A 14,157-nucleotide genomic window follows, 5' to 3' on the forward strand; every position below is an offset into this window, starting at 1 on the left:
TGAATGGAGTTTGAACTTGTCTATTAGCAATCAACACCTGGTATGTGAGTTCAAGCACAAGCTGTGATATGCATATTCTAAGATCAGACGCTATTCTGAACGTGCTCTGATGATGGTGAAGAATCTTCAGAACAGTTAAACTGATACTGTCAATGTTTTCAATTAACCCCAAAACTGAGTTTAAAGTATTCCGGTTGCATTTTAGAATCAGTTCTAACTCATTTTGGATGAAAAGTCATACAGGCAAAAAAACTTGGGGACTCTGCCATTGCCCTTGCTTGTCGTAACACATAGTCTATTAGACTTACAAGGCTTATCCTGACAAAAACCAGACATTAAAGTTGAGGAATATGATCTGTGGGCTTAACCTGCAGAACCATTAAAGACAACTGTTTTTCTATTTCAGTGTGAACATGAGAACTTTTAAGGTTAAGTGAGCTGGCCTACATAATATTCGACAGAGGTATAGGGCTTTAGTAACCCTGCTAGTAACCACATGAATGTCCCTGAAAGACACAGCAAATAATGTGCCACAAACTAAGCAGTTCTAAAAGGGATGTATAAAGGAGCGACCTAAAAGAGACAGTACGTGTCCACAGAGCATTACTCTAACCCATCCTTTTCTACTTGGTTATAGATCTTCACACTCCAGAACTCTGGAGCTTGAGGTCTAGGGTATGACAGACTCCACTAGTAGATCTGCTCCTCCCCACAGTGATTTTCAACCAGGGGGGACATATCAGAATCCCATTTGCGGGGAGCAGGGAGGGAAGGGGGAGGAAGTACACTTTTGGCATGCGTAATCTTAAAAAATCCCTTTAGGCCATCAAGTCACTGGCTTAATCATATGATCGTATCACCATATGACAAAATTATTAATTATTAAATATTATGATATAGCTGGATGGTATCTTAAGAGAGAATCTGATCCTAATTCTCTGTGTATAAGAAACTAAGGAGGACAGAGGACTGTTTATTCTTAAAGGTCTCTAGGGACAGATATTCTACCTTCAGATTTCTGCATACTCTGAGTTCTTGGCAGTGGCTGGCACACAGTGCTCCATAAATATTTGTTGAATGGATGAATAACTAAATTAACCCCCTTTAGAAGCTCAGTCTAATGTTTTATCATCTTCATAATTAAGATCTTTTTGAAATTCGACAAAATGCTTACGTTTTAAATTCAGACTATGACCTAAATTTTCTTTTTAATCTTTAACACTCATTCACCAGTATGATGACAGGAGCTCCAAATTTAGCTCCAGGCAATGGGTTACAGGAAGTCCTGCAGGGTTGTGAGCTTTGGAGTTTTCTCAGAAGCCACCATTCAACATGGCTTCTATTAAAGGAATCTCACAGTTCCAGACTAACAATATTCAATGCCCAGCAAGAGTAAACTATGCTTTTCTATCTTTGGTGATTGATCTTATAATACTTTTGTCGGTTTTTTGTTGCTGATTTTTTTTTTTAGAGGTGGAGTCTCCTTACATTGCTCAGACTGGTCTGGAACTCCTGAGCTCAAGCAATTCTCCTGCCTCTGCTTCTCAAAACAGCTGCGATTACAGGTGCAGGCTGCTGTGCCTAGCTTGTAATACACTTTTAATATCCTTTGTTTTTAAATTATATCTTCCAATTTGGGAGGCTGAGGCGGGTGGATCATTTGAGGTCAGGAGTCTGAGAACAGCCTGACCAACGTGGTGAAACCCAATCTTTACTAAAAATATAAAAATTAGCCAGGCATGGTGGCATGTGCCTGTAATCCCAGATACTCGGGAGGCTGAGGCACGAGACTCATTTGAACCCAGGAGGTGGAGGTTGCAGTGAGCCGGGATCACACCACTGCACTCCAGCCTGGGCAACAGAGAGAGACTCTGTCTCAAAAAAACGAAACAAATCACATTCCCCAAAATAATTTAATTCATTCCATTGGAACTGTTCATGTAGGAATGCATGTGTTAAACAAGCAAACAAAAAATGTAAAGTCTCTATCATGTAAAACTCATCTCTAATTTCTACCATTAAAATAAAATTAAATGGTTAATCGACCAGGGAACTATGTGCTTCCGCCCCTTATGAATTACATGCAAGTATGCATGGAATTGGTTTCACTTAACGTTTCATATACAGAGGGAAAAACAAAAATATTCTGATGCTTAATCCAACTATATTCTCAACTGATAAAAGTTATTTTAAAATCACTCATGATTTTACAATAATTTGTAAAGCCAATAAATTTCCTTACTTGAGTTGAGTATCTTTGGGACAAAACTGTAGTCGGTCAAAATCTTTAAAAAGATAAAGAAGAATAATTACTCCTAACTTATACAGAAAAAAATTATTTATTTTCAAACAAAGTCATTCTAAGAGGCAAGGCTGGCACTCACCAAGTCCACATTCTCCTATTGCCACAACTTTCTCTTTATTGTTTTCAGCAAGATTTAGCAACTCCTTTAAGTAAAGATCAGGGTTATTCTTTTCAAATTCACCACATCTTGTAGGATGACATCCAACTGTACTGAAAAACATATCTAACACAAAATAATGTTTTAGGATTATTTTCAAAGTATTTTCTCATATTTATACTTATGATATTTAGAGGATATCAAGTAATTTCAACTGGTTTTCAACATGGTAATAGATTATTCACATTATAAGAACTGCATTATGTTAATCATATGACAATTTTTAGAATACCAAAACAAAGTAGGATACGAATATGAAAATTGCTTTAATGTATTAATAAAATAATTCAGCTTTTTCTAAAGTTTGGCATTTAGGGCTGTAGAATGCAAAGTGAAAATTTTTTGTTTTTGAGACAGGGTCCCACTGTGTCAACCAGGCTGGAGTGCAGTGGTGCCATCATGGCTCACTGTAGCCTTGACCTCCTGGACTCAAGTGATCCTCCCACTTCAGCCTCCCAAGTAACTGGGACAACACATACATGCCACCACACTTGGCTAATTTTTAAATTTTTTTTGTAGAGACAGGGTTTTGCTATGTTGCCCAAGCTGGGCTCGAAGTCCTGAGCTCAAGCGACCCACCGGCCTAGGCCTCCCAAAGTGCTGGGATTACAGGCCTGAGCCACCATGACTAGCGATGATTTATCTTTTATATTCACCATTCATGTGACTATCTTGATTCATATATTTTTGTTTAACACCAATTCCTCCATTATTGATTCATGTATTTAATATAGCATAAAAATGTATTCCCTTAAAAAGGTTAATAGTGGAGTTTAAAGAGGTGGAAAGGGGAATTTGTTTTTCTAATAAAAAAATGAGGTTCACCTATTTGGAGGACACTCTGACAGTCTGACTTGTATAGAATACAAATGAGAAGTCAAAAACACTTTTTGAATGGCTTAGCTGAGTTTGAACCATGGGAAAGGTATCAAGCCTTCCTCAGGCTCTCATGCAGATGTTTAGAAATAAAGGAAGAAGCACTTTTAAGGCTATAAGAACACAAGTTACATGGAGAGGAGTGGAAGAGGGCTGATAATGGAGGTGGGAGAACTTTAAAAAGCCTAGATGTTTGGGGATAAAAAGTAAGGATAAAATGTTCCTATATATCTCGAAAACTCCCTGGGAGAGATTCTCTCTTTAATCACTAAGAAAAAGTGTCAATGGGCTGGGTGAGGTGGCTCAGGCCTGTAATCCCAGCACTTTGGGAGGCCAAGCCAGGCAGATCACGAGGTCAGGAGTTGAAGACCAGCCTGACCAACATGGTGAAACCCTGTCTCTATTAAAGATGCAAAAATTAGCCAGGCGTGGTGGCGCGCGCCTATAATCCCAGCTACTCAGGACGCCGAGGCAAGAGAATCATTTGTACCCAGGAGGCAGAGGTTGCAGTGAGTGGAGATCATGCCATTGCACTGCAGCCTGGGCGACAAAGCAAGACTCTGTTTCAAAAAAAGAAAAAGTGTGAATGGATCCTAAAAGAGAAGTATGGATTTTAGAGAGATTTCCATAAAAATACAGCTTTTAGTAAGTTTTCATAAACACATCAGTATTTTAAAACACAACATTTAAAAATTATGTAGAATGTTTAATTCCTCAGTGTCTAGCACATAAGGTATGCAAAAAAAAGTTAAATTCATGAATGCCAGATAAATGAGGTTTTATGTAACTAAGATTCCTTTAATAATCAATCCTAAAACTTTCAAGATTTTAAATAAATACAAAATGTATGAACATAAAGCAAGCATATGAGGGGTTATACAGCATTATTATTTGCATTCTTGGTACCTTGCACAGTATCTGGTCCATCTAGTAAAAATTTAATAAAATAATCCTTCACAGCTTAAGTTAAAAAAGAATAAATAAAAAGCAACTCGTATCTTTTTGTTTTTTGGGGGTTTTTTTGCTTGCTTGTTTTGAGACAGAGTCTTGCTCTATTGTCCAGGCTGGAGTGCAGTGGCACTATCTCCGCTTACTGCAAGCTCCGCCTCCCAGGTTCACGCCATTCTCCCACCTCAGCCGAGTAGCTGGGACTACAGGCGCCCACCACTATGCCCGGCGAATTTTTTAGTAGAGACGGGGTTTCACTGTGTTAGCCAGGATGGTCTCAATCTCCTGATCTGCCTGCCTCAGCCTCCCAAAGTACTGGGATTACAGGCGTGACCCACAGCGCCTAGCTAGCAACTCATATCTTAAACACGTTAAAACACACACATGAATTCCACATCAAAAACACCTGAGGTTAAACTGTGTACCTGGAGAATTTTATTCTCATTAGCTGAAATCTTAAAATAATCTTCACTGAGTACTATGAAACGGTTTTATACACAGCTGATATACCAATGAGTACTTTGAATTTTGTCATCTTAATCATGTCCCACTGAAATCAGTCTATTTTCCTGTTGTTTCCACAGTCATGATCCATTGTATTGTACCTGAAGCAGTTTTCAGAAAGACTTCTTCAAAATTACTTAATTCATATTTTTTTTGGTAAAAGAAATATGAGGATACCATTTGTTTGTGCCAAATGCAGTGCATCTTTACTGTCTTGTAGATTTCCACCTGTAATCATAAACTGAAATAGAAAGAAAATAAAATAAGCTGACTTTAATAGGGCAGCAATAAGTTTCCTAAACATGCCTTCCTACCACTTCCTTATTCCAGACTGCTCTCCTCTGTGACTGTCACACACCTACCCTGTTTAAAATTCAGCTGGGAGATTGCCTCCTATGCAGAGTGGTATCTGACTACACCTCAGGGATGTGTGTATGTATGTGTGTGTACATGTAGAGGTGCAGAATTCATCACTAGATTCTGTTAAAATGTTAAAATGTATTTACATGTCTACCTTTCCTATTAGACAACAAGTTCCTTGAGGACAGAGATCAGGTATTATGAAAAAGCGAATAATTCATCAGTGATTCAATAGTGTTGATTGATTTGATAATTCTCCAAGTGTAGTCTGGTAACTCCCAGTAGGTATGTGAACTCAAAACTATTTTCATAATAATAATAAGACACTTTCTGTCTTTTTCACTCTCACTCTACTGCAAGTGTCCACAACGTATACAAGAAGCTACACGATGTGTGATACCACCAGACTGACTACAGAAAAAGATATGAAAATTCAGCGGGCTTCTAGTAACACAGTCATTAGAGATTTGAAAAAACAACTGTACTCATGTTGTTAATTTTTTTGTTCTGGAATACACTTGTTTTTCATAAAAATATGCTATTTATGTTATTCAGTAGTTTCTTGTTATTTTAAAAGGAATTAATATTCAAAATTTTTTGTTTTAATTTTTAATATAGTATATACAGTAGGTAAGACTCACACAAACAAAAGCTCTTTGGGGGTACTCACTAATAAAGAATGTGAAGGGGACTGGAGAGCAAAAGGTTTGAGAATCAGTGAGTTAATGCATGCTGATGAATTCTCTGTAGGAAAACATATGGCTTTTGGCAAATAAGCATACTGCTACATAGACCCATTAGGATCCAGCCAGTAACTAGACTGCCGTCTTTCCTGTTAAAATGAAAGTGTCACTGAAGAGCTTTGTGTTGACAGTGAGAGCACTGAAGCAGTGCTGCGCAAGGGGCACATTCTTCTAAGCACATGATTCAAGCACGATGACGTATATTGTTTCATACTTCAAGAGTCTCACTAAAATGATGAACTCATTCTAGGTACAACTTAGGGAGAAAACACAAAACAAAGGTAGACCTGCAAATGATAAATAGATGTTTTCATATAGCTATTTAAATCTTTAATATGATTAGGTATTCAGTATCCGTTCGGGAAACATATAGCCATAATTAAATCCTTGACTACCTGTAAAACATAAGATATAAGGCAGGGCGCAGTGGCTCATGCCTATAATCCCAGCACTTTGGGATGCTGAGGCGGGTGGATCACCTGCGGTCAGGAGTTCAAGATCATCCTGGCCAACATGGCAAAACCCCGTCTCTACTAAAAATACAAAAATTAGCCAGGCGTGGTGGCGGGCCCCTGAAGTCCCAGCTACTTGGGAGGCCGAGGCAGGAGAATCACATGCACCTGGGAGGCAGAGGTTGCAGCGAGCCAAGATCGTGCCACTGCACTCCAGCCTGGGCAACAGAACAAGACTCTGCCTCCAGAAAAAAAAAAAGGCATTAATAAAAATAGTGGGAAAACTTTCTTTTTGCTAACATACCTAAAACTTTAATACTAGAACAGATACCTACATCCAGTATTTAAATTATGTAAAATACTAACCTAGTCTACTTTTTATGTGTAACTTTTCTAAATAGTTGAAAAAAGGGCAAGACACGAGGGCATCGTCTCCTCTCCCGGTGTATAGGATAATGATAATGATCATCTCATGGTGGCAGCTTCCAGCATACACATAACGTAGGTTGTTTATGCCAGGTATAATACCAAATGCTTTACGTTCAATATTTTATTTAGCCTTCATAACAACTCTATTAATTAAGTACTATTATCATTCTCATTTTACAGATGAGAAAACTGAAATCTAGTGAGATAAAAGACCCCAGGTTATAAAGCTACAAAAAATGAAGCAGGGGCTGGACACCAGGTTTGTTATGCCCTAACTATGCTTTTAACTACTATAACATAAATGCAAGGTATTGAATTAAATTTCAGTTTGGAACCATGTCCAAGTAAAAATCACTTCAGTTCCGTCATTCCTAAGTGTGTGTGTGTTGTGTGTGTGCATGTGTGTGAATAAACATTAAGATTAAATTACTCATGGCTAACACATGAAAATTTAAGAGCTTAGTATTTTGGAGTCTTCAGAAAACCATTGTTTAAAGTGATTTACCAAGCAGAATGACTCCACAATGAGAAATTAATGTAACTTCTATCTTTTCATATTATTTGTGAATAATAACAAATACAAGTTTGGAGTTGGAGACTGCAAAACTCATTTAGTCAGCAGTGTCACTTTCCAAAACATGTTATTCAACTTGGAGGCAGTAGCTATCAAGTGTCCTGACAGCATACTATGGAATTTAACCTTATTTCTTACGTGTATGTGTGGGCTAGCTCTCTGTTTTAAAGCTAATTTAAAGAAATATCTATTCATTTGCTTACTAGAACTCTCTAAAAAACCGGAGACATTTTATTACTGTAAAAATTAAAGTATTATCTCCATTATTTGAAGTGGTATACCCAAACTATAAATAGCTACACTTGGTGTATTTTTGATTATTGCTTAATTCTGACAAATGCTAAATTATATTATAAAACTGATTAAAAGTTGCCTCTTTAGAAACCTGGTAATTCACATAGGTTTAAAAAATTTTTTTCAAAGAGGTTTTGCCATTTATCATATATAAGAACTATATATGAGATTTGTGTAACTTAAATTGCTATGAACAGAATATTTGGATATTTTGTTTCAATTAACTTTCTAATATCACAAGTAGACAATTTGTACTCCAAGTGTGGCATTGGCTTGTTCCCTTCTACTCTGCAAAATTTTAACTAAAATTTAGTTAAAAAATAAATTTAAAATTCTCAAGAAAAACAAAACAGATGTTACCTTTTTAACACCAATCTCGACAGCTCTCCCTATTACATCCTGTAAGTCATCTGTAAAAGATAAACTCTGCATTAAGAAAACCTGGCAGACAAAAATTTGACTTTTTTTTAGCTTTTGTGCAAATGGCTATTTGAAGTTTTATATTTGAAATTATAAACTTCTATAGGTAAAAAGACCTGAATTAAACTTCATTATAAATGTTCATGATCATGGTTTATCAATAAATGTATTTCACTTTGTTTACAGTTTTATCCAAAATGCATAGGGAGTTCTCTCTGTTTTTTTTTTTTTGAGACGGAGTTTCATTCTTGTTGCCCAGGCTGGAGTACAACGGTGCAGTCTCGGCTCACTACAACCTCTACCGGCCGGGTTCAAGCGATTCTTGTGCCTCAGCCTCCCAAGTAGCTGGGATCACAGGTGCTTGCCAGCACGCCTGGCTAATTTTTTTTGTATTTTTAGTAGAGATGGGGTTTCACCATGTTGGCCAGGCTGGTCTCGAACTCCTGACCTCAGGTGATCTGCTTGCCTCGGCCTCCCAAAGTGTTGGGATTACAGGCGTGAGCCACCGCGCCCAGCCATGAGTTCTTTATTATTTCAACTTTAAGAGTGGATTATGTTGCCCAGGCTGGTCTTGAACTCCTGTGCTCGGGCAATCTTCCCGCCTCAGACTCCCAAAGTGGTGGGATTACAGGTGTGAGTCACAAGGCCCAGCTTGGATTATGCTTTTCAAGATCTCCTGAGGCAGAAAATTTGTCTTTATAGAGAAACTATTTGCCTTAATAAAGGAAATACTTACCTTGATGCTTTTGAACCCCCCTATAAATTCCTCTGAACATAGGGTCAGTCAAGTTGATACCAATATCTGTAGAAAGCAAAAATCACTAATTAATTATTGAGTCTCTAGTTGAAACTTCTACTTAAATAAAAACCTTGTTACTAAACTTTTTGTTCACACACTCATCTACTCAAACAATATCCAAGTGCCTACCACTTGTCAACTACTGTGCTAGAAACATGGGATACAAAGATGAATAGGATATAATTCCTGCTTTCAAGAAACTCACTGCAGAATTGGTAAGGCAGATCCATTATCACACAATTATGAAATATTAGAAGTCAACACTGGTACTATGGGATACAGAAGGGGAACACCCAACCTAGTCTGGTGGCTGGCTCAGAAGAGGCTTCCAGAAAGAAGTAATCATTGAACTGCATCTTAAAGGATGAGTGGCTATTATCCAGTGGAACAGAGGTAACTGCAGACAGAGGAAGCAGTGGGAGCAAAGCCCTCAGGATAGGAAAAAGCACAGTGCTTGTAAAGAGCTACAGGCTGTTCCGGCTGCTGGAGAGAAGAACAATTGACCCTCTGTATCTCTGGGATCTGGAGCTGTAGATTCAGCCAACCACAGGTCAATTGAAAATATTAGAAAATAAAAATAAAAATACAACAATAAATAATATATAAATAAAAGTACAGTAAGGTATAAAAACCATTTACATAGCATTTACCTCAAATTAGGTATTTTAAGTAATCTAGACATGATTTAAAGCATACATGAGGCCGGGCGCGGTGGCTCAAGCCTGTAATCCCAGCACTTTGGGAGGCCGAGACGGGTGGATCATGAGGTCAGGAGATCGAGACCATCCTGGCTAACACGGTGAAACCCCGTCTCTACTAAAAAAATACAAAAAAACTAGCTGGGCGCGGTGGCGGGCGCCTGTAGTCCCAGCTACTCGGGAGGCTGAGGCAGGCGAATGGCGTGAACCCGGGAGGCGGAGCTTGCAGTGAGCCGAGATTGCGCCACTGCACTTCAGCCTGGGTGACAGAGCGAGACTCCGTCTCAAAAAAAAAAAAAAAAAAAAAAAAAAAAAAAAAAAAAAAAGCATACATGAGGATATGCATAGGTTATAGGCAAACACCATGCCATTTTATGTAAGGGACTGGAACATGCGAGGGTTTGGTATCTGCAGGAGGTCCTGGAACCAATCTCCTGCTGATACTGAGGAAAGACAGTGTAAGGAAGGGAGGGGTCAGAAGACGCTAGACTCAGCTATGGTACAGACACTTGTTTTTAAAATACTGGATGCAACAGGAAGCTCTGTCCTGCTGCAGAATATAAGGGAACATGGGGAACAACAAGATATGAAGTCAAACTGTGATTGATCACAGGCAAGAAGAAAAATGCCCCCGTTATTGAAAATACATATCATTTAGCTTTTAGCAGGAGAATCTCAAAATGTGCAGTGGTGGTAGGCAGCTGATTACCAACAGACTCCCTACATTATTTCTGCGAAGTTTCAGTTTCTTGGTATGTTCTCATTTTAATTTCTGCCAAGCTGGTCCCCAGGAATGTCTGCTCCACCAATAAGACACACCTTGAAAGTGAATGGGAGTTTAGAGAATTTAAGAGATAGTGAAGAGAGTATTCCAGGCATTTGAAACAACAGGGGGAAAAGTAAAATGCAGAAAACGACAAAGGTATTTGAGTGCCAACATGTCAACAAAAATGGGTGGGATGTGGTACCCTTTAAAAGGGCTACTAACATACAAACATCATCTAATACGATACATACTGTAGGAGTTTGGTGGAATGGCCCAATCAGGAGAATTACTATCTAGTTTTTTTAAAAGTAAGGAAAGGAAATTAGATAAAGGGGTCAGACTGAGAAAGGAAACCCAGGGAAGAGGAGAGGCCTTTCTGCCTAAAATAATCCTTCGCAGAGGTTTAGTCTAGGGTCACCGATCATCACTGATCATTAGGAAAACAGAAATGGTCTGTATCACTTCTAGACCATTTCCCCTTTGTGCAGTGTTAAGCAAACAATTATTCATAACACTTGTCAAAGACTATGAGGAAGCCTTTATTCAAGAGAGACTACTGACGGCAGGGAAGCTTTTGCAGAAGCAGGAGGGACTGGGCTCAATTTTGAATACAAGGACAAGTGAGGATTTATTGCCACCAAGTAGAATGGGGATCAACAGATGAAAAATTACTAAGAGGAAACATCAAAGGTGAGGGAAGATTCTGGGTTTACTCAACTTGACGGATTTTTGCTGAAGGCAGGCCAGAGTGATAGGATATTCTGCTTGGGGATTTGAGATTTGAGATGGGGGAAATGAAGGATGAGAAAGGTCTATAGGTCCTGGCTGAAGAGGGAAGCAGGTCCCACATCCCAGAATAGTCTCTGGGTTTATCTGGGCAGGCAGAAATGCAGGAAAACTCCTTCGAAAGTCCCTTGACCCAAGTGCAGGGAGAAGCGCTTAAAGGCCACGCAGATGTGGACAGTGGTAATCGCAGCTGACCACACACCATCCTCCCACACTTTGGCATCATCATAATCTTTCTTTTTTTTTCTTTTTGAGACAGAGTCTCACTCTATCGCCCAGGCTACAGTGCAGTGGCACAATCTCGGCTCACTGCAACCTCCGCCTCCCGGGTTCACGCAATTCTCCTGTCTCAGCCTCCCAAGTAGCTGGGATTATAGGCGCCCACCACCACACCCAGCTAATTTTTTGTATTTTTAGTAGAGATGGGGTTTCACCATGTTGGACAGGCTGGTCTCAAACTCCTGAACTCAGGAGCTCCCCCTGCCTTGGCCTCCCAAAATGCTGGGATTACAGGCGTGAGGCACTGTGCCCGGCCAGTCTTGATAAATTCTTGTAGCCTCGTACTGCTGGCCCAGATAGTCACAGCTCACCTGCAACAAATAAGTGAGTCTTTCTGAGCCTCCGTTTTCTCACTAGTAGGATGGACATAAACTTTTTCCTTCCAGCAACAAAATGTGGCTCAAATCCAAAAACGAATATGAACGCATTTTGCAAATTAAAACTCCTATTAACATGTAATTATTGGGAACAGTGTTATTACAAACACTGTAACATGCCAACAACAAATGGAATTTCAATCAGCTTTAGCCATACTGCCATACCACCTTAAGTGGTTAAGGCTCCTGATCCAAGAATGCATTATCAAATAGCCAAATGTGAGTCAGTATGTTTTGAACATTAAGACTCATGATGTAATCACGAAAATAAAGCCACTCAAAATCCTATTTATTTAACTTGTTCAAAACGATCTTATCTATGTTAAGGGATAGTGAGAACAAAAACCTTGTATCTGAGAAATGCAAGCACCTTTAAATTATCAGGCCCAGAAGGCATTTAAAATGTTCACAGCAGTCCATGCTCACTCCCCTTTGAGCTAAGTAATTACTTCTTGAAGCCAATTGCTATGTGGGCTCTAGACTGAAGCCAAGTGGCCGTAAAATGCCATACACCCTATAGTTCAACAATACATAGCCAATCTCTAACCAATGTTATTTCTGTAAACCAATGAGAATCCCTGATTAACAATTTTTGTAACCGCGCCCCCCTCCCTTTTGATTTGTCCTTTAAAAACTTGAGCCTCTCTTTTGTTCCCTGGAGCAGTCCCCAAGGCAACTTGGAAGTGTGTCCTGGGCTGCAGTCCTCAACTGTTGTGCTTGAATAAACTCTGTAAACTAGATTCTGACCTTTTTGGTTATTTGAGGTTAACAGTAGTATATTTTAAATTTAAAGTCTCTGGCTGGGGCGGTAGCCCACGCCTGTAATCCCAGCACTTCAGGAGGCTGAGGTGGGCGGATTACGAGGTCAGGAGATCGAGACCATCCTAGCTAACACAGTGAAAACCCGTGTCTAGTAAAGAATACAAAAAATTAGCCGGGCGTAGTGGCGAGCGCCTATAGTCCCAGCTACTCGGGAGGCTGAGGCAGGAGAATGGCGTGAACCCAGGAGGCGGAGGTTGCAGTGAGCCGAGATTGCGCCACTGCACTCCAGCCTGGGCGACAGAGCAAGACTCCGTCTCAAAAAAGAAAAAAAAATTAAAAGTCTCTATTAGACGTATGCCTATTGGCACGTAAACTCGAACAAAGTAGACAAATACTGTATGAAAACCAATGTCTAGCCAGATCCAGCTAAAGATAGTAAGTAGCTTGAAAAGTTAAGAAAGCAAGAGATATGGGTGGGAAGGAATGACAGGAAGAAAAACAAGGCAAAGTGGAAAATTACTACTTCCGATTAGGGGAGAAAAGTGAAGGATTCATACATTCGGTAGCATGTTCCCTATATAGATCAGTAATGTTTCTTTTTCATTAACTTTCTTCAAATAGCTGGCTTGAAAAGCAGCACCTACTTTATTATCTAAGAGTTCTTCAAATATTGACTTTTAGTTTTCAAAACAAAGTGAGAGCAGAAAACGGCACTGTTTGTAACCAGGAGAAGACGATAACTCTTCAGTTGAAGCCTCAGTGTTTGGGCTCACTGAATCGTGTCACATCACTGTCACCTATGATCTAGGGATACAGAGGGACAGCAAATAGGGCATAATTTGTTTTTTTTTTAGATATGGCTAGTCTTTAGATATAACCCTGAGTTTATAGCAAATACAGGGGATTAGAGAACAAGCTCAATGACACTACTATTTAGCAAACAGACAAAGCCGGGAGATAGGACTTTCTGTAGGGTGTTGACTTAAAATCATGAGATCTATACATTAGGGAAGAACTTTATTTCTTATATTGAGGTGCAACCTGCAGGCTGGGAAGTAGAGCCTTTGGCTGGGAACAAAAGCAACCATTTCAAGGGAAGAAGTGGGGAACAGGGGTTTTACACTAAATGGGCTAGCTAACGTACATATTTAACAGGTTATAGAAGGAGCTATGCATATTCATGAATGGTGGACTCATGCATGTATAAGCAAACATACATGTTACACAAACCCCATCTTCTCTTGGGGTGGAGACTTAACATTAAACGCAGTAAAATTAAGCTTTATATGTCAAAAGGTGCACAGCCTGAGTAAAGCAGCCAGAACTAGTCTGTGACTGCTGGTCATTTGTCAGGAAGGAATGCGCAGTGAAACTGGTCAGCTGTCATGTCAAAAGCACGAAAAAGGAGGGGAGTCTGGCTGTGGTGTCAGGTGGTTGGCTGAAGTCAGGAGAGGAGTGAGTCTTGTTGCTGTTCCAGGGCTGGTATCTATTTAACGCTTACAAAGTCTGGTATCAGTTAGTGAGGAATGGGGTGTGCTGAGGTGTAACCAACCTCTCATCATGGCTGGAAAACTGAGCTTTCAAAGTTTTTCTGCGGTCTCCTTGGCCAAGGTGGTGTCCATTCAGTC

At 39.5% G+C, this 14,157-nt stretch overlaps 1 protein-coding gene across 9 annotated transcripts in view; it reads right to left on the reverse strand.

The window, feature by feature from the left end:
* TATDN1 (TatD DNase domain containing 1) overlaps nucleotides 1–14,157 on the reverse strand; it is a 60,270-nt gene that overhangs the window by 34,749 nt on the left and 11,364 nt on the right. For 4 of the 9 annotated variants that reach the window (XM_077944018.1, XM_077944019.1, XM_001101992.5 and 1 more), the window contains exons 2-6: nucleotides 8,799–8,864; nucleotides 8,003–8,052; nucleotides 4,968–5,031; nucleotides 2,385–2,528; nucleotides 2,243–2,285 (exon numbers count right to left, since the gene is read on the reverse strand). In XM_077944018.1, coding sequence (XP_077800144.1) covers nucleotides 2,243–2,285; nucleotides 2,385–2,528; nucleotides 4,968–5,031; nucleotides 8,003–8,052; nucleotides 8,799–8,864 — 367 coding nt within the window. Of the gene's footprint in view, nucleotides 1–2,242; nucleotides 2,286–2,384; nucleotides 2,529–4,891; nucleotides 5,032–8,002; nucleotides 8,053–8,798; nucleotides 8,865–14,157 lie in introns of all 9 variants that reach the window. The other 5 variants (XM_077944020.1, XM_077944021.1, XM_015145969.3 and 2 more) reach the window with 3 other exon arrangements.

This window comes from Macaca mulatta, chromosome 8 (genome assembly GCF_049350105.2).
Source record: "Macaca mulatta isolate MMU2019108-1 chromosome 8, T2T-MMU8v2.0, whole genome shotgun sequence".
NCBI lineage: Eukaryota > Metazoa > Chordata > Mammalia > Primates > Cercopithecidae > Macaca > Macaca mulatta.